Raw genomic sequence first — 25,480 nt, forward strand, 5'->3', positions numbered from 1 at the left:
CTGCCGTGAAAAGCTATTTCTTTTTGTGTGTTCAGCGGTCGCGGACCGTATGACAGAATGCTTAACGCAATGCGGACGACGAAATTATATCAAACCTAAATCCGATATCCATAAATTGTAGCTAGAAGGCGCAAAACGAAACGATTCGCCGCCTGGCCCACACATCTGCCATGAGATACAATTGGATGCCTCAAGAACTAGGCAGCAGTCCTACCTGGGCCCATTCGGAGTTCAGAATGAAAATACGGAGTAGATTTACGGGGTAGCTGATTAATAAACATGGAAAATGGCTGATTAACTTAGTTATTGCGACATTTGACCGATTGACAGAATCGAGAGAGAGAGAGAGAGAGGGAGGGAAGGGGATTAGTAATGCGACAATCCTGGATATGACCATTCCAATGGGGTGGTTAGGGAATTATGTTAGGGCATGCGGATGACTCAATCCAAGCCAATCCAATTCAATTCAATCCATACTGTAACTAAGTTCTCGGATGATTCGCCTCCAACGGTTAGTGTACATCAACGCATAGCAAAACCGCGGAGAAACGGGCTCCTTTGTACCGGTGTATACCTATGTACCCTTTAGGCCTTGGTGGACGGTGAGCAATTGGATTACGTACGCCCTCGCTTCTTGTATACTTATACAGCAGCAAGAACGGAGCTTAAATAGATTGACATGACGCTCGGGTCAGTGTCCACCGTTTATTATGGATTTGGTCTTGCAGACGTAGTCATAAGGCGCGAGTTGGAACTTGGCGATGGGTCCATATTAAGCACAAGAAGATTAAGTTTTACCGCCTTGTGACATGACCCATAGACCGGCGTCCATGTGGAAATAGATCTCGAGAGTAGTCTTCAAGAAAATCAAGAAACAGAATTGACTATTCTTCTACAGATATTCATTATTTCTGTACTGATTGTATTCGAATAAATATACGTAGAGGCAATCATCATTCGCCGTCCGGATCATTCTCCGAGCACTACCTAGTAAGTAGAACAACTAAGGATAAGCATGCCCTAAGTTAAGCCCTAACACTCTAGGTAGCTTGTAAGTGGTCAATTCGCGGTGACTCAACGGGAACACGGCTAAAGTGCCGAACGTGAATAGCGGGTCAGTCGCAAGTCGTTTAATTCGCTTACCCTCGAACGTGCTTGTACTACGTAGTATATGTCTAGACAAAGAATACAAACCTGCATAGTGAGTCATTCGGGGACTGTATATTTTCACTACAATATGTACATACGAGAGAGGTGGTGGGTACAAAGTAGCGCCGGAATAACTCCACAATACTTAGACGTACGGAATGAAACGAGCACGTTCTATTCCGAGCTTAATGTTTACTCCGTCTGCGACATCGGGTTCATGTCTGGTCTTTTCAGAGCTATACACCAGAGATGCGCTTATATTCGCGTATTAGAAATCAACAGGATCATTCGATTAGGTCAAGAGCATTACCACTGACATTGTCAATGCTCATCGCCTAATCGAAATGGAAGTTGATCGATTCAATTTTGTCACAGGGCCAGAGCCTAATATGCCATGTCCAAGCGGTCTGCCGTCTGAGCTACATACGTCTGGGATTTATAATCAATCTTCGTCATCTGCCTAAAAGTGAACTAAGTACACACTCAAGCCACAAAGACTAAAGCACATGCCATGGAGAAACTTTGAGTTTCCGGAGTACTACTACTAGCCCCAACCATGACCAGTCCTTAGTCCTCGCCCTAATCCTAATTCGTGACCACGTCTACCAGACATGAATGGCGGCTAACGCTTAGAGGCAGGTTATTGCCCATCGAGTCATACAATCCATGGAGTTCGCACCTCCAAGAGTAGTTACCTCCAAAGGCTAGTTCGCCGTACCCGTTAGTTCAGTCCTAGTTCGTTGGATCATGGATGATCGAGACTGGAACCTTGTGGTCCAAGTCTAGTAGATTATTGCAGGGATGACTCAGGCTTAAACTTTTTGGAAGCGAGTATCCATTTGTTCTTGTCTATAGTTCTCTAGCCGATGAGTATATATTGAGACCACGGATTGCGTTTCTGATTTATAATTCATACTGTGAGTTTCATTCGTCATTTTGGGATCAGTTGGTGAATCGTTGCCTACTTGAAGCAGTTGCCCAAGTGGTTTTGTATAAAAGGCTGCTCATAGCACCGCCATAATCTCTTTTGAGCTGCAGCTGTCCTGAGTATCAACGAATTGCATATATCAACCGTGACTTATCGTCAAGTTCGACCATCTTGACATACATGTTCGCAATGCCATCTCTGCCAATGCGAAACTCTCGTCTCAAGGTTGACATTGCCCTAAATGGGCAGGTCAAGGGCCTTGTCCCGTCGTATACTACATTCGACAAAATCGAGGGCGAGGTCCATATTCAAGCAGAACGAGATACGGCATTCGATCATGTCCAGATTACTTTCGAAGGTTGGTCGCCAACACACCCTGAGATGGACTCAAAGCTAATCAAGGCAGGTATATCCAAAACAATCATTCAACGACAATCCCCCGTCGCACATATAACAAACGACCTCAACGCCTTTCACCCTTTCCTCAGATTGAGACAGCCTGTTGACCCAAACACATACCCGGAATCGCGCGAATTCAAGCCTCTGGAGACATACATCTTCCCCTTCACTTTCGTCGTCCCCGAGCACCTACTGCTCCATGCCTGTAGCCATTTCACAACCAATCCCCATTTAAAAGCAGTGCATACACAATTACCTCCAACACTAGGTGACGCAATGCTCTCCGACGACGGCAAAACAATGATCAACGATATGGCACCAATGATGAGTGAAATCTCCTATAAACTCAAAGTCGCCGTTATGACCAAGAATCCGCCCGCAAGCCCCAAGCCGTTTTATGCGATTACTTCAGTCGCGAAGAAAGTGCGCATTATCCCCGCGACAACGGAGCAGCCGCCGCTGGAAGTTGGGTGTTACAGTACAGATGGATACCGAGTTCGACGGGAGAAGCATGTCCGGAAGGCGTTACTGGGTGGGAAGACGGGTCGATTGGTGGTTTCTGCGGCACAACCGAAGCCCTTGCAATTATCTGCGCCGGGCAGCACGGGCTTCAAAGCGCCCGTTAGTAGTCATGTCAAGCTTCATGTGAGATTTGATCCGGAGACGGAAAATGAGCAGCCGCCACGACTCAAGTCGACGTCAAGTAAGCTGAAAGTGTCAACTTTCTATGCAACGCAGCCGTGGTCGGACTTTCCGTCCCAGGCGGTTGCCGAAGCGTATAATCATACAACACACGGTGTATATTCCGAGACGATCAATTTGTCCTCACTATGCGTGGCATCGGCGCAGTGGAAGAAGCACGACGGTACAGAATTGGATGACTCACGACGGAGTTCGCTGGTATCAGAGTCGTCATCCTCGCTGGCAGAGAGCCTGATCCATCATCCATCGGCATCATCTTCCTACTCCGGCAAGACATTCTACACCGCATCTATACTTGTTCCCGTTAACCTGACCGCAAACCGAGCTTTCGTGCCCACGTTCCACTCCTGTCTCGTCTCACGAGTGTACACACTTGATCTGTCCCTATCATATCAACCAGCCAGCACAAAGTTGCTCCTCGCACCGAGTATATCTCTTCATATTCCCATCCAAATCACCTCCGCACCTGGCAACGGCCTCGCCGCTCTTGAAGACATGTCAGATCTCCTACTCCCCGAAACTCAGATCGAGGAAGAATTCTACCGCCCGCGAAACGTCGCGCCGCCGACCGAAGAGGATTATCAAGATCACTACACACAGCGCTCGTCGAGTGACTCATTCCAAGATGCGCAGTCGCATACCGGCAGTAGTGATTATGCGCCTCCGGAGTACTCGACAGTCACGCAGTCGGGGGCTGGGGTGCGGACGTCGAACCCGTTGTCGCCGGGTTGGATGCTTGATAGTCTTCAATGATTTTGTTTTGAATTTTTGTTCTGATTGAGGGGTCCGTTGTTTGGTTTTATTGCATTGCATATGAAATGGTACTTAGAAATGGCCGTGGTGGAAGACACAGACGGTGTTATGACTTGGATTACATGCATCCTGCTAAAAATTGGTTGAATATATGATAATATCTAATTTTGTTAGAATCTGTTTACGAGACATTGATGAATATATATACATACGAATTTTGAGTTTATTTCTTTTTCTCATGTGATTAGGGCAAGTGTTGTAACCCCAACATATACAGGTGGCAATTGTAGCTATGGATTCTGGAAATGTCCTGTTACGATAAATCCTCAAGCAAACTACCCTAGTCATTGAATCGATGTGTCAAATGGCCATACGACGTGAACATCTTCTTTCCACTCGAACCCGAGGTATGCTCTCGTAGCAGTTGGATAATTTTCTCGTTTCCATTCCACTGGGCCCAATCGAGTGCAGTCTTGCCTCCATTGTCCTGGATATGAATGTCGCAGCCATAGTCGAGAAGGAGTGCAACGAATGAATACCGCTGATGAAAGACCGCCCTGATCAGCGGCGTCCGGCCTGCATTGTCCTTTGTGTTGATGTTAACTCGGCCACTGTCAAGAAAGGCTCGGATAATTGAGCGCTGCGTATCTTCTTCTTTTGAAGAGATGCCGTCCCCTTTCGCTAAAGGTATTTTCTTTTCAATGGCCCATGATAGAGGCGAGAGCCCAACGGCACACCGTGAGTCTGCATCAACTTGTGAGTTCATAAGCAGAGCCTCAACAATGTCTGGATTCCCTTCCTGAGCGGCATAAGATAATGGGGATCGATTTTTATTATCCCTCGTGTCCGGGTCAATGCGCTTATCCCGTAGAAATATTTGAACCATAGGTAAGGTCCCATATTGAGCAGCGTAGGATAGAGCCGTCCGTCCTTCGAAATCTTTATTGTCGGGAAAATCGCGGTCGTAATCAGGATCGGGGAAGTCATAAAATTGTTGAACAGCATTTGCACGATAAGAAAGGGCAGCGTGCATCAAGGGTGTTCGGTTCAGAACATCAGCTAATGAGCGATCTGCACCCAATACAAGTAGTTCGCAGACACATTCGCTAGAACCTATTCCAGCAGCATATGATAATGCCGTGCGCTGCCTTGAATCCCTGAAATCGATGGAGCCGAGCTGAGCGGCGGTTCGAGATGCATCTAATGACCACGACCCGTCTTTGATGACTTTATTAGCAATCAGAGTTTCTGGATGTTCTGCTGCCGTCAACCCATGCCTTGTGAGCAAATCATACACGATATCTCTGTATCCACGACGCGCGGCCCATATAAGTGGTGTATAACCGTGTAGATCTCTTGCCACCAGATCGACGCGTTTGGTAAGTAACAATTCTCTAACAGCAACTTTATAACCACACTGAGCAGCATGTAACAACGGCGTCTGTCCTTGCATATTTCTATGATCGGGTTCAATACCATCGATCTGGATCAGTCTCCGTAAAAGGGACAGCTCTTCCAGGCCACAGGCCCAGAAAAGTAAGGTTATTCCTCGGCGATCCTTTGGTCGGTATACAGAGTTCTGTCCGCCAGGAGCGACTTCTACTAAGTTCCGTGGCGTTTTGGACCGTGATTCTATTATCTGGCTACCAGGGGATGTTTCAGAGTACGCAACGGCTTCATCAATGGACACAGCTCGCCTCTCAAGGATTTTAGCCAGCAATGATAGTTCTGGTATTTCACTTGCTGACGTTGCACACAAGTGGTGTATCCAATATAATTTCGCATAGTTCAAAAAGTGAAAATCGTACTCTTTGACTTCATGATGTCGCGCATTCATTGCTTGTATCGTCCTTCCTATGTCCTGATCACGTCTCGTCTTGAGCCTGAGGAGTTTTAAAGCAGCTTCTTGAACGCCGCTCTGAGATTTGATAGTCGATTTGACTATTTTATAGGGCGCGGAACCAACATCCATTCGAGGAACAACAGACGTAGACAGCTGTCTATCAAATCGGTCGTAACTGAGATAGGTGAGTATCAATCTTGCCATATTCAGATTGGCATCATCGATAACAAACTCTTTGCCACTCGAGTCACGATATTCTTCAATGAGGAACTGTTTGACACTATGATGAATGAATTGGACCGTCGAATCTTCCTCATCGATAATGACGAGACTTCCACAGCTCGCTAAGACCGACTTCACGTCATTGAGCAGTTTGCCTGGATCCCACGAGGTGTCGCTAGGTGTTACACTCAAAACTTCCCGAAGCTCGTCGCTCGTGAGGGGGCGCTGAGCCACTGCGAGAATTTCTAGAATCGTTCGCTGTTCTGGTTTCGTTTTTGGTTCGTGCTTTTTCAACATACGGGTGAATGTAGTTGAAAGATCTTTGGGGAGATCAGCCAGCGCTTGGCGAATCCCATCATCTGTTTTCATTGTACATAAGATGTCAATCTGAAGAGCCACCCAGAGGAACATTCCCTGTGATCCAGCCATGAGACTATCTCGGATATCGAGGATGAGCTCCGGATTGCCTATTATCAGCTCATTTAACTGAATACGATTTTCCAGTTCACGCTCGATAAAGGCTTCAATATCTGGGTTTTCGACTGGGACCGAAATCACGGTACATATAGCGAAATCTTCAGGGGGATACCGCAGTAGCTGATTCGGGTCCAATCTCAGCGAAATACATAGATGCAGATTGCAATTCACTTGCGTAGCTCGAAGATGTCGAATCACTTTCTTTGCCACGGCATGGCCACATTCATCAAGACCGTCCAACACAAAGAATGCTCTATGTTCGGCCGGTAAAGTTGTGTCTAGCATCACCATAAGATCTTCCACGTCTTTCAGTTTGTTTTCATCGAATCTCTTGAGTTCCACTGCAGAAGTTTTGGCGGCGACGAGAAGTTGTCGGGCCAAAGAGCCGAGAATCGTTTTCGCTTTCAAACTCTCTGCTTCATCATGTCGACAGAAGAAATATGCCACCAAGATGTTGTCTTGCAAGTTCATGTTTAAATCATCAACAATGTTGGCCATTAAAACAGATTTGCCAGACCCTAATCTTCCCGTATACATAAGAGTGGCTGATTTTGGGAAGCTTTTCCAATTCTGATACTTTTCGTCCGACTGAAATACCGTCGCGTTTCCGACCTTGCGAATCTGTTTCCACTTCGCTTGGTGGTCGTATGTCGAGCACAGATCAAGCACCCGTCGAGTTGCTGCGAGTTGTCTTTGGTGGGAATCGAGAGTCCTGAAGCCGAGTGACCAATCTCTAAATTTTGAATTTTTGTCCGCTTCATCTTCAGACCTCTTGGCCATCAATAAATTCACTTCTTCTTTGATTGCTGTAGCCCAAATCTCAAGTTCCGGTTGGAAAGATTCCAGAGTTGAAGTATTCATAGTAGAGGTAAGTTGCATAACTGTTGATTTTTGGGTGAATTTGAGGATATGATGGCATAGACGGACCACCACAATGAAATATTCGCCGAGGTTTGCTTGCAATTCCTTCGAACGGGGATATATAGCTGCTAGAGTTTGGTATCGAGGCGCCCCTCGACCTACAATCATGAGAAGCCGGGATACTTTCTCGAGATATGAAGCAGAGCTGACTAGCGACTGATACGTGTTAGTCTTTAGGGCAAATGAGCAAATACATGTGAAGGACATAGATCACTCACCATCAAGGACATTCGCACGAGCGACCACACGCCGCATGCGACCAGATTCTGAGAGCCGCCAACTATAATGTCTCCCAAACCCACAAATTGCTGAACACCTTGTAGGAAGTTGGTAAGTCGCGGACCATAACAACGGCCCCGGCCGATCTTGGGCGAGATTTTCTGATCGATCTCAGCCGTGAGTCGCATGACATCGTGAATCTCCGGCGGCGATTTGTGAACTTGTGTTTTATATGAGTTGAAACGAATTTTCTGTTCCATAGTCAGGTCGGCCTCAAATTCGGATACGGCTTKCGCCAGCCGGATTTCTGGCTTCAGTCGTGAAGCAGCTGTCAACGCCAATGCCATGATGAAACATGTGGTAGCTGCCCCGCGATATTTAGGTCGAAATGATGAGAATAACCCGGATTCTTCGTTCGTTACATGATCGCATCAAGAATCCCGCAACAATACGGATCGAGGATTACTTCACCTCCTCTCATACCCCTCAGGCTCGATTTCTGAGTGTTGTCAAGTTAAACACCGACGGGGCAGTGAGACTGAGCTGCTACGACATAGAACCGCGACACGCCATTTCGGGCTAGCCCGAAGCTATTCATGCACGATGCACCGCCGCCACCTCATTGGCCATAGAATGGCACGGACGTTGGAGAAACAAAGGTACAATTAGAGATGATAGGATTATTATGATGGTGTTGAATTGAGGGTGAATTGAGGGAGATTTTCTCGAGTGGAAAGTTCAGCGAGTCTGTAGGAGGCAATCCTGCCAATTTGTGCAAGACCATTCGGGCAGGCACACGGCTGACCATTGAGATTACAGGTTTTGTAAACGAATTTGTTAAACACGCTTAGTGAATTGTATCATAAAGCAGAATCCAGATATAACAAAGAGAAGGTCCACTCTAGTTGCCCTGAACAATGAATATCAACTTTTGATTGCTAACGTAACAAATCTCCAAATAACCCAATTCAAAGGAGAACGCCAATCATGCCAATTACCAGCTCAAATCCACAATATGTCAGCCCCAATATACACAAATCTAGGTCAACATATCATCAAGCTTTTCTCCAAGTATATCCTCAATACCCTTGACCCACTTCCTCGTCTCTCTTTCGACCATCTCATCCTCATCCTCCATCAACTCGCTAATATACGGCAACATCTCCGGCAACAAGGTGAGCCACTCTTCGCCCAAGCGGTCGGTCAAAGCCTGCTCGGCTTTAAGTGCGGCGAGGCGGGTATGTGCGCTATCGCCGCCTTCTGTGGCTGTGCTGGTTGAGGGGCGGAGGTATTTCATGAGCGTGGTGTTCATTTCCTTGTAGTTGTCGGGCGAGTCGGTGGCGACTGCAAGTTCGGAAAGGGCTGGGACCACCTCGTCGATGATGATTGTTGCGGTGCTTGAGTTGGTGGCTCGCGGGAGTTGAGAGATGAGGGCTTTGGATATTCCGCTGAAGTGGGATGGAGATTGCCAGAATGCTATGAATGATTGTTAGCGCTTATCTCATATACCGTTTATTTAACGGGGAATTGAAATGAGGGCGTGTTGACTTACCATCTTGGTCATGCTCAAATGCGGCGTTAAGCGTCCGAACAGCAGATAACCACAGATCCTTCGACTCCTTGACATTGGGCCTGGCAAATTTCAAAACCTCAATGACATTCTCGATAATATAGCTGGAATAGCTAGTGACAATCGACTTGAGAGTGCCAAAGAACTTTTGCAAGAATTTATAGAAGGAAGTCAATCGAAGAATTCGGCCCTTGGCATCGCTCTTGGAAACGCCGTTCGTGGCCCACTCCACAATCTCGATAAAGAGAGGTCGGAAAATGGTATCGTTCAACTTGAAGATCATCTTGATAGCAACATTGTTGACGAGGTCCTCGATTGCTTGAAGTTGGGTTTCCTCGAATTGAGCACTTGTCTCTTCGGACTGCTGTTCCCGACGTAGGTCGAAAGCACGGTATAATAACTTCGAGAGAAAACCGACATTCTTGGATGTAGCAGATTTGGGATGCTTATCAATAGCAAGGATGACAACGTCAAGAATTTCCTTAGTAGCAATCGGTCCGGATGAGACTGCAATGGTCCAGTTTCTCTCGACAGCACTATATGATTCTTTGACATCGAACTTCTTTGCAATGAGTTTCAAGGCATCACGACGAGTCTCATTACCTTCTTCAGATAATTCAAGCTCGGCAGATTTGAAGGATAGTCGAAGGATCGTGTCTAGTGTCTTGCCAGAGAGCATGAACGGAACTTGTACGAGCAGAGCAGACAACAAGGAGTAGACGGCATTGTGAAGTTGCTCGTTGATGGTTCCTTCCATGCTGCTTTCCAAAAACGCAACGGATTTTTTGAGTATTTCTGGAAGAGCAGGAATAATACCTTCCCCAAGAACTTCTGCCATTGATGCAAGGCACAACAAGCCCATGATGCGAACTCTGTCATCTTCTTGGCCAAGGCATGAATCGCTGCTAATAACCATAGCCGCTGGTAGTATCATGTCTGGGTTCTTGCGGCCGTACTTCTCGGCAATTCGGTCGATGCAGGCGATAGCGGCATGTTTGAGAAGGATGTCATCCGATGTTTCAACGACCTGGTTGAGGAAGGAGATGAATTCTAGAACCCTGTTCTGAGCTGAGCCATCGCGTTCTGGCTGTTGACGGAGTCGAGTTTCCAGTAATCGGAGAACTTTACGACGGAGATCTACGCTAGGTCTTTGCAGAAGCTGTTCGACAGTATCGAGAAGATCAACCAGAGACAAGACTCCCAAGACTGATCCAAGAGTTTCGCTGCACGCGTTGCCCAAAGGCTTAACATCTTGAACAGCATCGGACATGACCAAAACCTGCTCAAGAATCTGAGAGAAAAGACCAGCGACTTGAGTGACAGTATCCTCCGCATCAGAATTGAATATTATAGCCATCTGCGCTTTCAGGCTAGAATGTTTCAGGCAGTATGAAAGAGATCGCAGGAGACCCTCCGCAACCACGTGCCTGTCCCTTGCACCCTCGTTTCCAACTCCCAATAATATCTGAGAAATACCGGGCTTTGGTTTCAAAGCATCGCTAACAAGGCTTAGATACCTCTGGAAAGTGATGAGCTGGTCTTGAGGTTCAAGATTGGAAGCTAGATAAGTCATCAAGACAGAAACATTCTTGTCTAGACCATGAAGGTTTGCAAGCATGGCCAATACTGCGAACAAAAAGTCTTTTGCGCCAAGCTTGGTAACCAACGCCTGGAACAGACGCTGTCGTCGATGAGATGGGATGTGTTCGAAGGCGGCTGTAAAGCTGAGAAGAAGTTCGGAAGTTCCAGCAACAACATCGCGCTTTTGGTTGCGTAATGACTGGACAAGAACGGGGACGACTTGGTCGATGGTCTGATCAATGACCATAACCGAGTAGTCATCATCTTTCTTCAGCACACTGGATCCCATAAATGTGAAAATTGGCATGACACTATGAAGCACCTGCTCAGGAGCAATAACTGCAAGACCAGAGACCAAGAGCAGGGCGGTATTCTGTACTTGAGGGCTTTCGGAGCTTCTAACGCAATCAACGACTAGGTCAGTACGGATAGCAGCAGGGTCAAAAGATGGCTTGGACGATTTCTTGGCTTTGTTAACAATGGCCAATAAGCTGCCGAGCACTAGACTGAGTAGATAGCCGAGACTAGACTGGATTCTGGTTTTTAGATGATGAAGAGCTGCTAGAGATTTGAAGAGGCCTGCAGCAAGTACTGGATGATCCTCGGGAGCGGAGTTATCCACAAGTTCGAGGACGAATGTCACCTTGCCCATGACTTCATCCAACTCAGGCGAGTCGGATAATGTAGCAACGGCATTGTTGTTATTTGTGCGCCGCCTCTTCGGAGAGGGACTGTGGCTTTCCAAAGTGGCAACGGACTCGGGTATCTTGTTGAGGAAACCAACGAGTACTGGTCCACTGAGAGACACATTTCGCAGTGTTTCCTTTGCGTAGCTCTGTACTACTTCAGGGCCCGTAAATGAGAACTCAAATATTTGACGTGCAGTTGCATTTTGTCTGTCTTCTCCGAGCTTGTTCCAAATCTGTTCTACGCGGGTGAACACAGCAGAAACGAATGTGGGCCGTACGATTGAATTCTCGAGGTTGGTGAATAAGACCTTTTCGGCATCTGAATCCTTTGGACTGATAATGGCAGCAACTTCTTGCTCCAACTCCGATAAAGAGATGTGTTCTCTGTCGCAAATCTGAGCAGCTTGCGCTTGAGAAAGAATTCTCCATGAATCAATAAAGGGTGCCAGCAGCTTTGTTCGTGTCACAGAGCCAACCCTGCCCACACCATTGACAATTTTGAGGAGGTTTAGCTTGACTTGGAAAAGTGGAGTCGCAACGATATGATAGCATAGGAATTGCAAAAGATTTTGTCGCAAGCTTTTCTTCAATTCGGTACCAGTGTCTTTTTCGGAATCGGAGCTAGAACCCTTGAGCGCATTTTGAATTTTTGAGATGACATGACGGGAATCGTGGACAAAGCCCTCCAAACCGTCAAGTAATATCCGCTCAATGACCTTTTGTGTGTCGGAAGTTGACAGCCAGACCGGCTGAACATCCTTCCGTTGGTCATAGAGGCTCTCTTTGGCCCATGGGGAGAGAGTATCGCTTTCTTTCTTTGCCTTGCGTTGAGTCCAAATGAGTTTGCTGAAAAGCTTTGCAGCCTCAGCCCTGATGGCCTGTGATGGGTCGGCGAAAGCAGCGATTATGTATGGCAGCAAGGCTTGCAAATCTGCTGTTGGCTGTTCTGCATTGAGAGCGGAAGACATCATTTCTATAGCAGCAACTTTGGTGCGAATCGCGTACGGTCCAGAGAAGACCCGTGCAAGGAAGGACAGATATTGGGGCTTCTGTAAGAATTGAGATTTTCCAATCAATGGCAGGTCAGAGATTTGTTTCAGCTTGTCCGAAGACTGGCCAGCAATCGTAAAAGCTTGAATAATCTGCTCGAAAAGAGATGAAGGTTCTCCAGAAAGAAACGATGTGCTTGCAAGAGGCTCCTTCGCTAGAGAAGCTATTAACGGAGTGAAAGAATCCACTTCTTCCTCTTGTTCTAGGTCTATCATGACGACGTCTTCGCTGGTCGGAAGAGCAGGTTGAGTTCTGATGGTAGTCTGTAGACTGTGCTCTAGAGTGTCCATGTCCATGTCTATCTCGGTAGTCATTGCTTGTAGGATTGGTCGATAAGTCTCAGAAGCGTTGAGTGTCTGCACAATTTCGGAAATTTGAGTTTGCACATCCAAAGATAAATTATCGCTTTTTTGAGCATCCATGGTAGATTGGAATATCGTCTTCAGAGCCTGCTTGCTAGCGGCTTCGTCCAAAAGTCCTTGTTGAAAGATCTGTGATACCAATTTAAGACTTTTTTGAGAACTGTCTTTCTGCAAGCGCTCAAGACAGCCGCTAATCAGGCCAAGAGAGAGTCGAGAGGCTCTGTGCTGGGAAGCAACGTCCGACAAGAGATTGATAGGATTATCGAGTTTCGTGATAGAGCGAATTACTTTCTTGGGTAGTGTCGGGCTGGTTTTCTGCTCGGCAAGAACTGCCAGGGTAACTACTGCCGAGTTCACAGTCTCTTGAGTCCAGGAACCGGCCACCGCGGTCATCAAAGTATCAAGGACTTCTTCTGTAAGAGCCGCTTTCGTGACAAAGACGACAATGATCATGTAGCAGCCGATAACCAACTCGGATATTTTCTTCATTGCCAAACCATCGTTCAGGACAGGCAAAAGTCGGATAAATATATCCTCGTGATTCTTCTTTTCGACGTCTCGACGCCCAGCGCGTCCGGCCACGAGCATCTCCGAGCATGCCTGTGTCATCACTCCGGACCAAAACGCCAATAATCCATGGTAATGTGCCCCTTGTTTCGAGACTTGAAGAGTGTAATTGTTGAGAGCTGATGAGAAAGAAGGAGTTTTTGCTGCAGTGCGAACTATGGCTGCCATAGGAGGATTGACCCGCTCTGTCTTGTAGGGTTGGAGAAAATTGAAGGTAGGCGTCAAATCATCCGGTAATATGTCCAAAAGGTTCAGGAAGATCGGTAACGAGTGGTATGGAAGGAAGGTAAGAATAAGAGGAGCAGTGTTGAACTCGTGGACGCTAAATCGATATTAGCAAAACTTTCGCAAATATTTGGAAGTTCAACGCACCGAAATCGCCTTATCAGCCACTCTAATGCTTTGACTGCTGGAGTTAATTGCAATTTCCCTCCTACTAGGCACATAAATGCTTCCAATGCAACATCGAGTTCTTTATTTTGTGCCGCAGTCATTTCCATACGGTCTTCGGTCTTACTGTGAACGCTGAATATTGTTCGTTCGAACTCTGTGAATCGTGCGTCGAGTCGACATAGCTCTTGGAAAGCATCATTGCATATTTGGTATAAAGTGTCAAAGTCTTGCGATTTGGCGACTTTGTACTCGAAGATCAGAGATTTCGAATGCGCAATCCGTTGCGCCTTGAGGTCGAGAGGATTCGTCGACTTGGCGGCAACCTGTGCCAACTGGGCGGCGAGAGAGGACGCCATGGTCGTTGGATAATGTGTGTGCTGTATCGTCTTACTTCCCCATCCCGCGTTTAGATGTGTTGTGGGATTGCGCTAGGCAAGACAAGATGTTGTTGTAGGAAAATGGAGTTGTCAAGTCTGCGGATTGAAGAATCAAAAAATTGTTTTCTCGGCAAGGAAGTTTTTCCCGGGCCCGCGGAGCTCCAAATGGCGGCAAGAGCAAGTCTAACCGAGCCGTTCACAAGGAAGCCGCAGCTCGCCTTCAAGAGTTTAACAACATGGACTGAGAGTAGCTGGACATCTCTAAGTGAATTTCCAGGCTCGTCTTGACATATCGGATGCAGGAAGCAAAGCCTGTCCCGAAGTTCGCCAGCTTCAAGGCGAAGCCAGCCCCACCGATCGAAGATGTGAAAAAATCGCGTCGCACGGAGGACGAACATCGGGACGAAAGAAGCCGACATCGATCGAGACATAACAGTCATCGCCATCGCTCGCAATCTCGAGATAGAGATTCCAGTCGCAGATCACATAGAGAAGAAAGACCAACTCGGAAAGTTTCTCCAGCGCCGCTTCCTACCAAAGATGAATCGCAGGACATTTACACAATCGACCGGAAGGGCGACATACACAATGTGGTCTACGGGACAATCCATCGATACAGTATACCTCAATATCGCCGTGCAGGACGCGGTAGCATTGTCGGCCTGCCTTCGCGATTCAGGATTGATCGCGCCTACGACGGAGAGGACTATATAGTAATCCGGACTGGTGGTTGGATTCCCGATGGAGCACGCCACAAAACGAAAAGCGTACTTGCAAAGACAGACACAAAAGAGAGAAACATCTTTCGAGTTCGGCAGAAGTTCATCCCGGATAACGAAGATGACGTTTTGAAAGGCTTCATTCCACTCAGTCATGACGGAAGCCGAAAAAGGCGGAAGACGTCGGGTGGATATGTTTCTAGTGACGTTTCTGATGATGAAGCTGAGAAGTACGGATATCGGTCGATCCATGGAAAAGCGAAACCTGAAGAAGATGTTCCGAGCGACATGGAAGCATCTTTGGAGTCGGATACAGGCGATGAAGGTAGTGCGTTGAAATGGGATCGAGAGGCGAATAAAAAGAACTCGGAACTTTTGCGGCGGGCTGAAGATAAACCTGGGGACGTTGATACCTGGCTCGAAGTGATCGATTATCAAGATATTCTTCTGACCGGGTCGGATAGCACCCGACAGCTGACCGCAGCTGAGAAACGTAGTCTTGCCGACATAAAGATATCACTCTATGAGAAAGCGTTGAAGAAGGTTGGAAAACATTCTGAGAAGGACCGCTTACTCTTGGGGTACTTGCAGGAGGGGGCTACTCTATGGGAATCGAAGAGACTGACCGAACAATGGCATACTATCCTGAAACACAATCCAGGATACATTAATTTATGGGTTCGTTACATAGACTTTCGACAGACGGCGTTTCTTGAATTTAGCTTTGAGCGATGCAAGAGTGTTTATCTGGAATGCATGAATCTGAACGCATCGAGTGAAAATAACGCTGAGCAAGAAGCCATTCAGGCGTATCTCTTCTTGCGCCTGACGTTATTCATGCGCGAAGCAGGCTATTCTGAACTCAGTGTTGGCCTCTGGCAGGCTGTTCTTGAATTCACATTGTTCCGTCCCGAGACATATTCGACCGCCGCCAAAGCCGATATTCTGGCCGCCTTCACTGGCTTTTGGGAGTCGGAAGTTGCACGTATCGGAGAGCCTGGCTCGAAAGGTTGGAAAAGTAACAAAAGCTCCGATCTGGAGTTCGTTACGGATCATGCCCAGACACAACTCAAGGTTGAAGAGTTATTCTCATCATGGAGTACTGAAGAGCGACGGTTGAGTTGTGGTGCCCGCTTACCTGCAAGAACCGTGGACACTGTTGAGAACGATGACCCGTTTCGTGTAGTCCTGTGGTCAGATATTGAACCTTTCCTTTCATTCTTTTTCAGCTGGAAAGACGAAAGCACGCTGATCCAGGAATTCCTGAAATTCTGTTATCTGCCTCCTTTGCGCCAAGCTTCTACTTCCATTTCAGGAGGCAACGCTTTTTTGCGCACCGAGCTAGTTCACATATCTGATTCTTCTATTGTTACTATGGTCAACGCTAGTTCTGAAGAAGAGACACAGCCCAACTCTTCCACAGTTTTCAGCACGGCCCCGTTGCAGAATATGATACACTCGGTTGATACATTGTTTACGAACGGTAATTGGGTTCAGTCAATGTCTTTATGGAAAGAGATTATAATGCATGACAAGACCATAATTGATGCCGAATGGGTTCGGCGGTGTTTGAGACTTCTGGTCGGAGCATTCTTTCAAAATGACGAATTGGCCGAGTTTGCACTGGCTGTTGAGTATGCAATAAACCCAACTGAAGGCAAGAAGTATGCCAAATCTTTGCTGAAAAAGCGATCGTCTAGTCTGCGGCTGTATAATACCTTCGCTTTGATGGAGAGCTGCTCTGATAATTTCTCGGCGGCTTTGCACGTATGGGCCACCACATTTTCCATGGCTGCAATCTTGTCCGAGGTGCAAAGATTGGAGTTTGGTACACTTCTACGCAGCTGGGTGTGGGAATTTCTGGTCCAAAGTAAACCCGAATCTGCAATCCAGGTGTTGAAATCCATTCCAGACTTTACTATCAATCTAGAAATTTTGCAACAGGCCAAGCAGATTGACATAAGTCCAGCACAGCGCCTGAAGACGCAGCGGTTCTTGATGGAGTCTTGTGACCACTCACTATCCCTTCAGAATCTGGCATCTTTTACAGCTTGGATAGATTTAACGGCCTTACTACACTATCTCATAGGATCGTATGATCTATCATCCGCTCTGGAAATTTATTCCAGTACATTCAGCCGCCTGGAAACATCTTCTCTAGTCACGGAGAATTTCAAATCTACGGCCTTGGAACTTCTACACCAATCCCGCTCTCGCCTCATGTATCATCACATCACGACAAAACGCACCTACAAACCATCCATTATACGCGAGTTGCTCATCGAAAGCACGACCCTCTTTCCACACAATACTCTACTCCTCTCATTATTCACATGGAACGAATCCCGTTTCCGCGTCGATGAACGTATACGCAGCGCCATTGTACCGAAATCGTCGCCCACAACAGAAAGACCAATAACGACATCGCTCCTCAGCATCCTGGCCGAACTCACGCGCCCAATCTACACCGGCTCGACTATCCACTCCGCCCGCGCCGCATTCGAGCGTGCCTTGCAACCTTCTCCATCGGGAAATGCAACACCCTCCCCCTCTCTGTGGAAACTATACATCCTCTTCGAACTCCATCGCGCCAAGGACATCTCCGCAGCACAGAAATTATTCTATAGGGCTATGAGGGCTTGTCCCTGGTCAAAGGACTTGCTTATGCTCGCTTTCCCTTCCGTCCCATCAAGTGACAACGAAGCAAAGGGGAGATTGTTTGTCGATGATAGCGGTGAAGAAGATTGGTGGGAACTACGCAGGATATACAATGTTCTTCTTGATAAGGAGTTGAGGATACACGTTGAGATTGATGATGACTTGCTTGAAGACGGTGAGAGGATGTGGATTGAGAGGGAACAGAGGCGAATTAAATCTCGAGGCCGAGACAGTAAACAGAAAGGAAAGGTGAAGAAGACGGGTAAAGGGAGGGAAGTTGTCTACTTACCCGATGATGCTGATACGGATCATTCAGTATGATTTAATTGCATATTATGTATAGAATGAATGAATGAATCAATTTCTCTTGAAATTGAACTACATACATGAATACGTACACACATAAATAATGAAATCCATTCCAAAAAGTTGATACATACGCGCAGAAGAGAGAAAAGATCAGAAATGCTCCTTCCAAAAGTTGAACTTGACCTCCCTCGTCGACGAGTCCTGCGCTGCCTGCCGAATCTGTCTCGCCGCCGAATTCGGTCCACAAAAGTACACACCTACTTTCGTTGTAATGCTACTCTCCAACCCAGACAGGTATGTCTGATCAATCAACCCATCACGCATTGCGCCAAACAGCCGCTTGAAATCCGGGCGGCCGAAATTCGTGCGTGATTTGAGTTCGGTGAGGGGGTCGACTTCGGTGCCGACGGAGTTGATGTAGATGTTTGCGGCGGTGTCTTGGTCGAGTCGTTGGGTTAGATAAGTGTGTATGCGTAAGAATTCGGGACCGCCTTGAGCGCCGGCGGTGATGGCGGATTGTTGTTCGAGGGACGATAGGAGAGCTTGGAACCATTCAAAGGAAGAGGTATCTTTGCAAATCCAAATGAACTCGACTCGGCGGAGACGCTGAGGTGGATTGGGGCCGGCGCGGAGGTGCCAGATGTTTTTGAGGATGGAGGCCCAGGGTGTGACGCCGATACCTGTTCCGATCAGAACAGCGATTTCGTTGTCAAAGACGTCTTCGGCGGGGGCTCCGTAAGGTCCATCGATGCGGAGTTTGGGCATTGTTTGCCCGTTTTGCATGGCGATTTCGTACATGCCCATTGGGTCCAAGCCTTCAAGGTCTTTTGCTTGGGCGGGACCGCAACCGAGTGCGTTACCAAGGGCACGAGTGAAGTCACCAACTTGGCGGACGTGAACACTGACATAGGGGTCAAATGGGCAGGAAGTAATTGTAAATGGATGCCATTGCGTGGTGGAGACTTCTGGGACTTGGAGGAAGAGCCATTGACCAGCTTTGTATTTCATACTGGGCTTGCGGAATTGAATCTCCATCGCGTCGTAGGGATGACGGATGACTTTCGTGATTTCTGTTTCACGACGTGCTCGCACTTCGCGGTATAGTCGTTCAATCAGGTAAAAACCACCGCCCCAGAGCTCCCATCGCCATCCTTCGTAACCAATGCAGTGCTGCCAGAAGATACTCCCTGCCAGAGGCGAAAAGGGTTGGGCTGTATCGCGGACGAAGCAGCCCGTTGCGTGGGTGTATAGTCCCAGCAAAAAAGGAATGAAGAGATGATGTGTGTACCAAAAGGTTTCGAAAGATTGCTGTCTGATTTTGTGATGAGCAGTTGTATACATGAGCAACATGCATAGCAGCATGATATGCCCAGTGATCCCTCCCGCCTGGGTATAGTGAATTTGAATGGCGGTCTGTGGTCGTAGTTGCGCCTTCTCAACATTGAAGAAATTGACGTAATGTGCCGATGTGTGGAAGATGGTAAATATGAGTAGAGAGTAAGCAACTTGACGATGGAACCATTGCGACTCATCGAGAGGAAGCCATTTAATCTTCGGGCGTATATATCTCAGCAACGTCCTGCACATGGGCAGCAGAATCAACGCCCCGTCAACACTCAGACACAAACCAGCACCTCGTGAGATCCATACTGAGAATTTCAGTGTGTTCAGTGGCGCGAGTTTCGGGTTCGTTGCTTGCAGATACCATCCGAGGGCGAACAGACCGATGTGACCTCCCCAGAAGATGAAATAAAAGAACAACTTGGACGGCGCCAAATGCGATTTCCAATTGATTTCCATTTTTTGCTAAAACCGACCAGCGATTAACACATATAGTGAGAGTGTATTAAAGAGCGAATATTGATAAAAAAAATGGCCGCGTAGAAGCGAAGAAACGAAAGAAAGACTGGCTGGGAATGACCTGCAAACCCTGTGGTGAAATGAAGAGAAAGAGAAGAGAGAAACTGCGGCTTGCGGCTCTTTTGATTGTGTCCAGGKGGATGATGAAGAACCACAGATAACCCAAGCTTCTGGTCGGTCTCTTTCCCTTCCACGAACCGTATGGAGTAGGGCCCCTGATCAACCTTTTCGAGACCCGGTGCGTTGCGAGATCAGATAAACAGAGTTTGCTGGCTAAGACATGGCCATTTTGAGTTGTATTTCCGCAGATTTGCTGGTTCGGAGATTATGTCGGGATGAAAGTATTGTGGTGATTTAATCTTCTTGAGGCTCTGTGGTGCTTCAAACTGCGACGGTGTCAGAATAGACTGAGTTTTCTGTTGCAACACGAGACGATGGCGGTTGGATGTGCGCTCGAACAGGGGACGTTTTAGGATTGCGGCAAGTATATGAGCTGGGTATGAGGCGGCTTGGCGGGGATTTCCGTAGGATGCGACGAGGATGGGAATTTTCGATCGAGTCAGCGGAGTATGTGCAAAGTCTATTTTGTTGCTGATATCGCTCAATGTCGAGAGTTGATGTTGGGACGAGATGTTGGTTGTGTGGTGTGGTGTGGTGTGGTGTGAGGTGATGGAAGTTGAGTTCGAGTGTTAGTGTTAGTGGCAGGTGCAGCACACTACTGCAGTACGTATAGTGGGCCTATTCTTAGAGGCCACTACGCCGTTTTCTGTAAATACTCCGGGTTTACTGACGACAAAGTACCCAATCGATCAAGGCTTCATGGCTGAAGAGTTCTCGATCTATTTTTACGATCCCTGTTCTGCGTGGCGTGGGCCAACCGTATATACATACTTGGTACGTGTCAAGGATCTCGCTTCGAGAATAACACCGCATGCCATATATTCCAGCACCGCATGTCCAGTCGTTGAAGTTCTCGCAGTGCCCGTTCATTCCAGAGCTCTAAGTATCCCGAGGGCATCTGTATCATCGTTCCCGTGCTCAATGGCTAGCCACAACCAACACTTGGCGTATACGAAGTGTTGTGTACCTTGTGATGGGCTGGAAAGAGTCTGTTCTCTCGAACTTAGCGAAATGAACCGGAGACTTGCGAGTCAATCAGGTACCTAGCTGCGTACTACGAGGAAGTACCCGTGAGGTATCGCCAGCAGAGGAAGGAGCGGTGATACTTCTGTGTAGACGGAAGGAGCAAATCAAGTGCGGGGGCGGGCAATCAGGGCAACCACGATCGAACTCTATATGGAAAAGACCCGAATACGAGCTCTTATTGGCCGTCGAGCTACCAATCCGGCCCGGCCCACTTTTGTGGATCTGCTTCCTGATTTTTAGGTCGGCCAATCAGAATGCTATATCAAGCGCTCTCTTTTTGTGTAGGTTTCTATAATTACTCTCAAGTCTGAAGAATCAAGCACGTGTAGCATTTAATCTCCACGGTCGAGTTATTAGAAGGCAAGAAAAAGCGAGTTATCTTTAGCATACTGGACATGCTTGGATAAAAGTACATCCGGTGACTGCCCGAGCATTGTGATAGTGATGTGACAGCTATCCGTGCGTATTATCTTATCGGTCTAATCTGACGAACTCAGTCAGATGTATTCCTCAGTCCAGTTCGAGTAAGCATTGACCTCGTAGATAATCGACTGATCTCTCATCAGGATACAGATGGAAGAGCATAATAATAAATCTCAGCAGAGCGAATCCGAGTATCTTGTAGCAGAATGTGTTTGAGTCTAGCACTCTGATGCACGGCCGGCCTCACCATCACGCCAAGCCTATGCTGCATGCACGGCGGATCACCCTCGGCACGGACGCTTTGCACCTCTTGCCATGCTGATTGGCCTCTCGCCTGCACCCTGGCGCCGACTGTCACCACTAGACTGAGTACGCAGTAGTACTCTCTGAATTTTATGCATCTTCACCGTCTGACTGGCCGACAGCTCATTGCACTAACTTCACACGGCAATGCCCGGTTTTCCTCTTCTCAGTCGTGCAGTTGTCTCCCCAGCAAGTCACAGGTTGCATGATCTAGCGAGATGCATTTGCTTAATTCGAGCAATTCTATCGCGGGGGTGCCGCCGACTCGAAGCTCAAATAAAACCGTCTCTGTGTGACCCGTCCCCTTGATACTCTATCCGGTTTATCTGATGAGGCATAAACTATTCGATCCCATTCCACTATTCTGGAACACATAATACCAAATAATCAACTTGACGCCATAACGAAACTGACGATCGTCTCGAGCCTCATCTCATCTCACAATACCCGCCGACGAACTCGAGGCTCACTAATATATCATTCATGTCTGCGACCCGGTCGACTCGATACTGAAGGAGGATTGGAATCGGTGACGGCGACAACAATCAAGTCGTGCGCCCATTCCTTTCGTTCTCTCTTCTTTCGTTAGACCTTCGCTGGCCGAGGGTATTCTTTCCTTCGATTCGATTTTGTTCATATTTCGTGTCGCCGGTCGATGCAATAATCCACAATGGGTCGTCTGATCAAAAATCACTGGGCCCGTCTCATCATTCTATCCGCCGCAGGGTGTAAGTCTTCTTTCACTTTCGATTCTTTCCGCAAATCTAACTTTGCTCAGGGCAAGTCGGCGCCTCAATAGAAGGCTTCTTCTGGCCCAAAGTCTTCTGGGACTTTATAACGCACAACCTCGACGCCGCCGTCAAACCCATCCCCATCCTGCAAATCATCAATCTGATCCTGGGTATCGCTGCGTTGGCATGGGAATGGCCTCTCAAACCACTGGCAGGCACGCTGCCGCATCGCAGCATCGAGTTGAGGCTTTTGGTATATCCATTGAGTGCGTTGACTTGCGCACTTATGTATCAGTCGGGCGACGTTGCGATATATTATCTGATTGGTATGGGGGCTTATTTCTGGGCTTACAGTGAAGGAGAGGTTCGTCTTCCTTCTTATATTATTGCAGGATTAGTACTAACGAATCGCAGGTGGTATGTGCTGTTCCGTGGACACTGCCGAAGAGAGCTGTGGTCGGGAAGGTGTGATGACCTTACTGTTTGTTGTTTGCATTTATTTTAGCGGGTGGCGTTGCGATTGGTATGGATTAGCATAGCACGATGACAGTTGAGTATTACATGAATAGAAAATGAAGCCTTGGCTACAAGGAATTACTTGAGCTGTAACCCTAACCCTTCATATCCGGACAATTGTCCGAGAGTCCCACCGACCATAGTTTATTCCAACCTTCATGATTGAATTCACAAGAGACGTGTATCAATTAAGCAGTAGAAAAATGGCTAAAGGCATTCTATACACCCTAGTCTCCCCCGGTCAAACGGCCTCAACCGAACAAGTACACGCCTGGTTCACCACCACCAAGTCTAACATCGCCGGCCTTCTCACCGCGACAACATACTCAGCACTCGACGAGCAAAAACCCGAGTATCTAGCAGTCTACGAACTAGAAGACTATTCAAACATCAATCTCTCGCGCATTCTCCAAGATGCCGGCACCAAAAACTTTGATTCGGTGGAGCTGAGGCTGTACAACCTCTTCAGCGAAAAGACATCACCCAAATATGCTCTTGCCAATGATGTCGCCGGCGATAATGGCGAAAGAATCTTCCGCACTCTAGCCTTACAACCGGGCCCCGAGCTCTCAGTGCAAGACTACGACGACTGGTACGAACAAGAACACATCCCCTTGTTATCGATTGTGCCAGGGTGGCTCAAGTCGACTCGCTGGGTGTTGAAAGAAGCGTCATCATCATCCAACCAGCGCAACGAGGGGCAGAAAAAAGTGTCCAATTTTCTAGCCATCCATGAATGGGAGAGTTTGGCTTCGTTCAAGACGGACGAATTCAAACAGGCGACTAATACGCCGTGGAGGGATCGGATTATTCCCAGGATTGATAAGAGTTTGGAAGAGAGGAGGAATTTTGGGAGGGGGAGGAGGTTATTGGACTGACTCTAGACATAAATCTTGTAAGGAAGAATCCAATTCTCCATTTACATAGCTTTCATCTGCATGTGTTTGGGAATCTGCAAAGAGACCTTCCAGTCGACATTTTCAGTGAATGCAAATATGAAAGCAGTGTAGTAGTAAGCTGGATATCAAGAAATGGTCAGAAGAGCTTTGTTATACTTTTGGCTACAAACCAACCCAGATACGATATCTTTCTTACCCCTTCCTTTATCAGCCCATTTCTAGCCTGATCTCTTCAATACACAAACCATATATTAGACGGCCGAATTCGATATAAGGTAGGGGTTCGGCTTTCGAGTCCGTACCGACATATCAGCTCACATGAACATCTTGTCAGAGAAAAGATTTCAAGACTTCTCACTCCATCGACTCGGCATTATGTCCTGTTCACATACCCAAGCAATCCGCGTTGAAAGCCTTCGAGGTTGAGAAATTAGGGCTAGACAAGTCAGCTAACACAATATGATTGGTTGAAAGGTGTCCAACCGTGACCCGCCAATTGCCAGCGCGTGCCTGAGCGTCCGGACTTTTTGACCTACAAAATCTCTGTTCAGGCAGAAGCACAAGTGACAATCTTCTAGGTTTACGTGGAATCTACCGAATGTTTTTCTGAACTTATTGGTTGACTAACCAGGATTCATTATCGTACAGCAAACAGCAAAAAAATACAAGTCGTGCGAGGCTGAATGATTGTCGGATGCGCATGACAGCTATGGATGTAACTAACCTTGAAGCTGACGCCAGTGCAGACGTTGACATTAAGAATGAATATGACCACGACGTGGATAGAGCGCGCAGTTTCGAAGGCCGATTAAACCAGTTTCTTCACAAAGCCGACACAACGTCGACAATGACAAAAACAACAACACCGGTCCTTCGACGAAGGATAACTCGTTCGCAATCCTCGTCCCTTTCCCCGTCTATCATCACACAGAGCGAATCAATAAAATCGCCATCCTCGTCGCCCAGCAAGACACCAACTCTACAAGAACAAGCCCGCTCTCCCATCCGCAAACGCAAATCGAAATCCAGGGTCACCAATCCAACCACCGCGACGACAACAACAATATACTCCCCTCCCTCCCGCCTCCGCGACTCCATTACCCCAAATCTAATCCTTCTCCTCATCGGTGTTAACCCCGGCCTTATGACTGGCTCAACGGGTTACGCCTACGCACATCCCTCAAATCTCTTCTGGAAACTCCTCCATTCCTCGGGGATAACCAGCATCCGACACCCACCCAGCGACACCTACAAACTTCCAGAACTATACAGCGTCGGAAACACGAATATCGTCGAGCGTCCCACTAAAGATGCAAGTATGCTCTCCAAAGCGGAGATGGACGCCGGCGTCCCCATTCTCGAGACCAAAATCGCAACATCGAGACCTGAAGCGGTTGCGCTCGTGGGCAAGAGCATATGGGAAAGTGTATGGAGGGCTCGGCATGGACGAAATATCAAAAAGGAGGAGTTTAGGTATGGATGGCAAGACGATGAGGAGAATATGGGGAAGTGTGAAGGGTGGAGGGGAGCGAGAGTGTTTGTGGCTACGACGACGAGTGGATTGGCGGCTACGATGAGTATGCAGGAGAAGCAGGAGGTCTGGAATGAGTTGGGGGCGTGGGTAAGACGACGAAGAGAGGAGCGTAGTTTTGCATCTCAATCATAGCTTAGTACCCAATTACGTTGAGCGGAGGTTACGATCTATACGAGAAGT

General features: G+C 47.6%; 6 protein-coding genes across 6 annotated transcripts; 3 read left to right on the plus strand and 3 right to left on the minus strand.

Annotated features, from left to right (window-relative positions):
• Positions 1-2,266: 2,266 nt before the first annotated feature.
• On the plus strand, positions 2,267-3,931 carry BHQ10_002488 (uncharacterized protein; the record flags this gene model as incomplete). The annotated part of the gene is made up of 1 exon (XM_040874639.1): positions 2,267-3,931. The coding sequence occupies one exon, from the start codon at positions 2,267-2,269 to the stop codon at positions 3,929-3,931; it is 1,665 nt and encodes a 554-aa protein (XP_040730993.1).
• Positions 3,932-4,271: 340 nt separating this feature from the next.
• On the minus strand, positions 4,272-7,960 carry BHQ10_002489 (uncharacterized protein; the record flags this gene model as incomplete). Its single annotated transcript, XM_040874640.1, has 2 exons — positions 4,272-7,550; positions 7,613-7,960. 2 exons carry the CDS (start codon positions 7,958-7,960, stop codon positions 4,272-4,274), a joined length of 3,627 nt encoding a protein of 1,208 aa, XP_040730994.1.
• A 692-nt stretch (positions 7,961-8,652) lies between these two features.
• BHQ10_002490 (uncharacterized protein) lies at positions 8,653-14,181 on the minus strand (the record flags this gene model as incomplete). Its single annotated transcript, XM_040874642.1, has 4 exons — positions 8,653-9,089; positions 9,166-13,090; positions 13,154-13,754; positions 13,805-14,181. 4 exons carry the CDS (start codon positions 14,179-14,181, stop codon positions 8,653-8,655), a joined length of 5,340 nt encoding a protein of 1,779 aa, XP_040730995.1.
• A 317-nt stretch (positions 14,182-14,498) lies between these two features.
• BHQ10_002491 (uncharacterized protein) lies at positions 14,499-17,900 on the plus strand (the record flags this gene model as incomplete). The annotated part of the gene is made up of 1 exon (XM_040874643.1): positions 14,499-17,900. One exon carries the CDS (start codon positions 14,499-14,501, stop codon positions 17,898-17,900), a length of 3,402 nt encoding a protein of 1,133 aa, XP_040730996.1.
• A 138-nt stretch (positions 17,901-18,038) lies between these two features.
• BHQ10_002492 (uncharacterized protein) lies at positions 18,039-19,688 on the minus strand (the record flags this gene model as incomplete). The annotated part of the gene is made up of 1 exon (XM_040874644.1): positions 18,039-19,688. One exon carries the CDS (start codon positions 19,686-19,688, stop codon positions 18,039-18,041), a length of 1,650 nt encoding a protein of 549 aa, XP_040730997.1.
• A 2,602-nt stretch (positions 19,689-22,290) lies between these two features.
• Positions 22,291-25,432, plus strand: BHQ10_002493 (uncharacterized protein; the record flags this gene model as incomplete). Its single annotated transcript, XM_040874645.1, has 4 exons — positions 22,291-22,348; positions 22,399-22,617; positions 23,099-23,695; positions 24,498-25,432. 4 exons carry the CDS (start codon positions 22,291-22,293, stop codon positions 25,430-25,432), a joined length of 1,809 nt encoding a protein of 602 aa, XP_040730998.1.
• Positions 25,433-25,480: the final 48 nt, after the last annotated feature.

The sequence above is a fragment of the Talaromyces amestolkiae genome (assembly GCF_001896365.1).
Source record: "Talaromyces amestolkiae strain CIB chromosome Unknown scaffold3.1, whole genome shotgun sequence".
Taxonomy (NCBI): Eukaryota; Fungi; Ascomycota; class Eurotiomycetes; order Eurotiales; family Trichocomaceae; genus Talaromyces; species Talaromyces amestolkiae.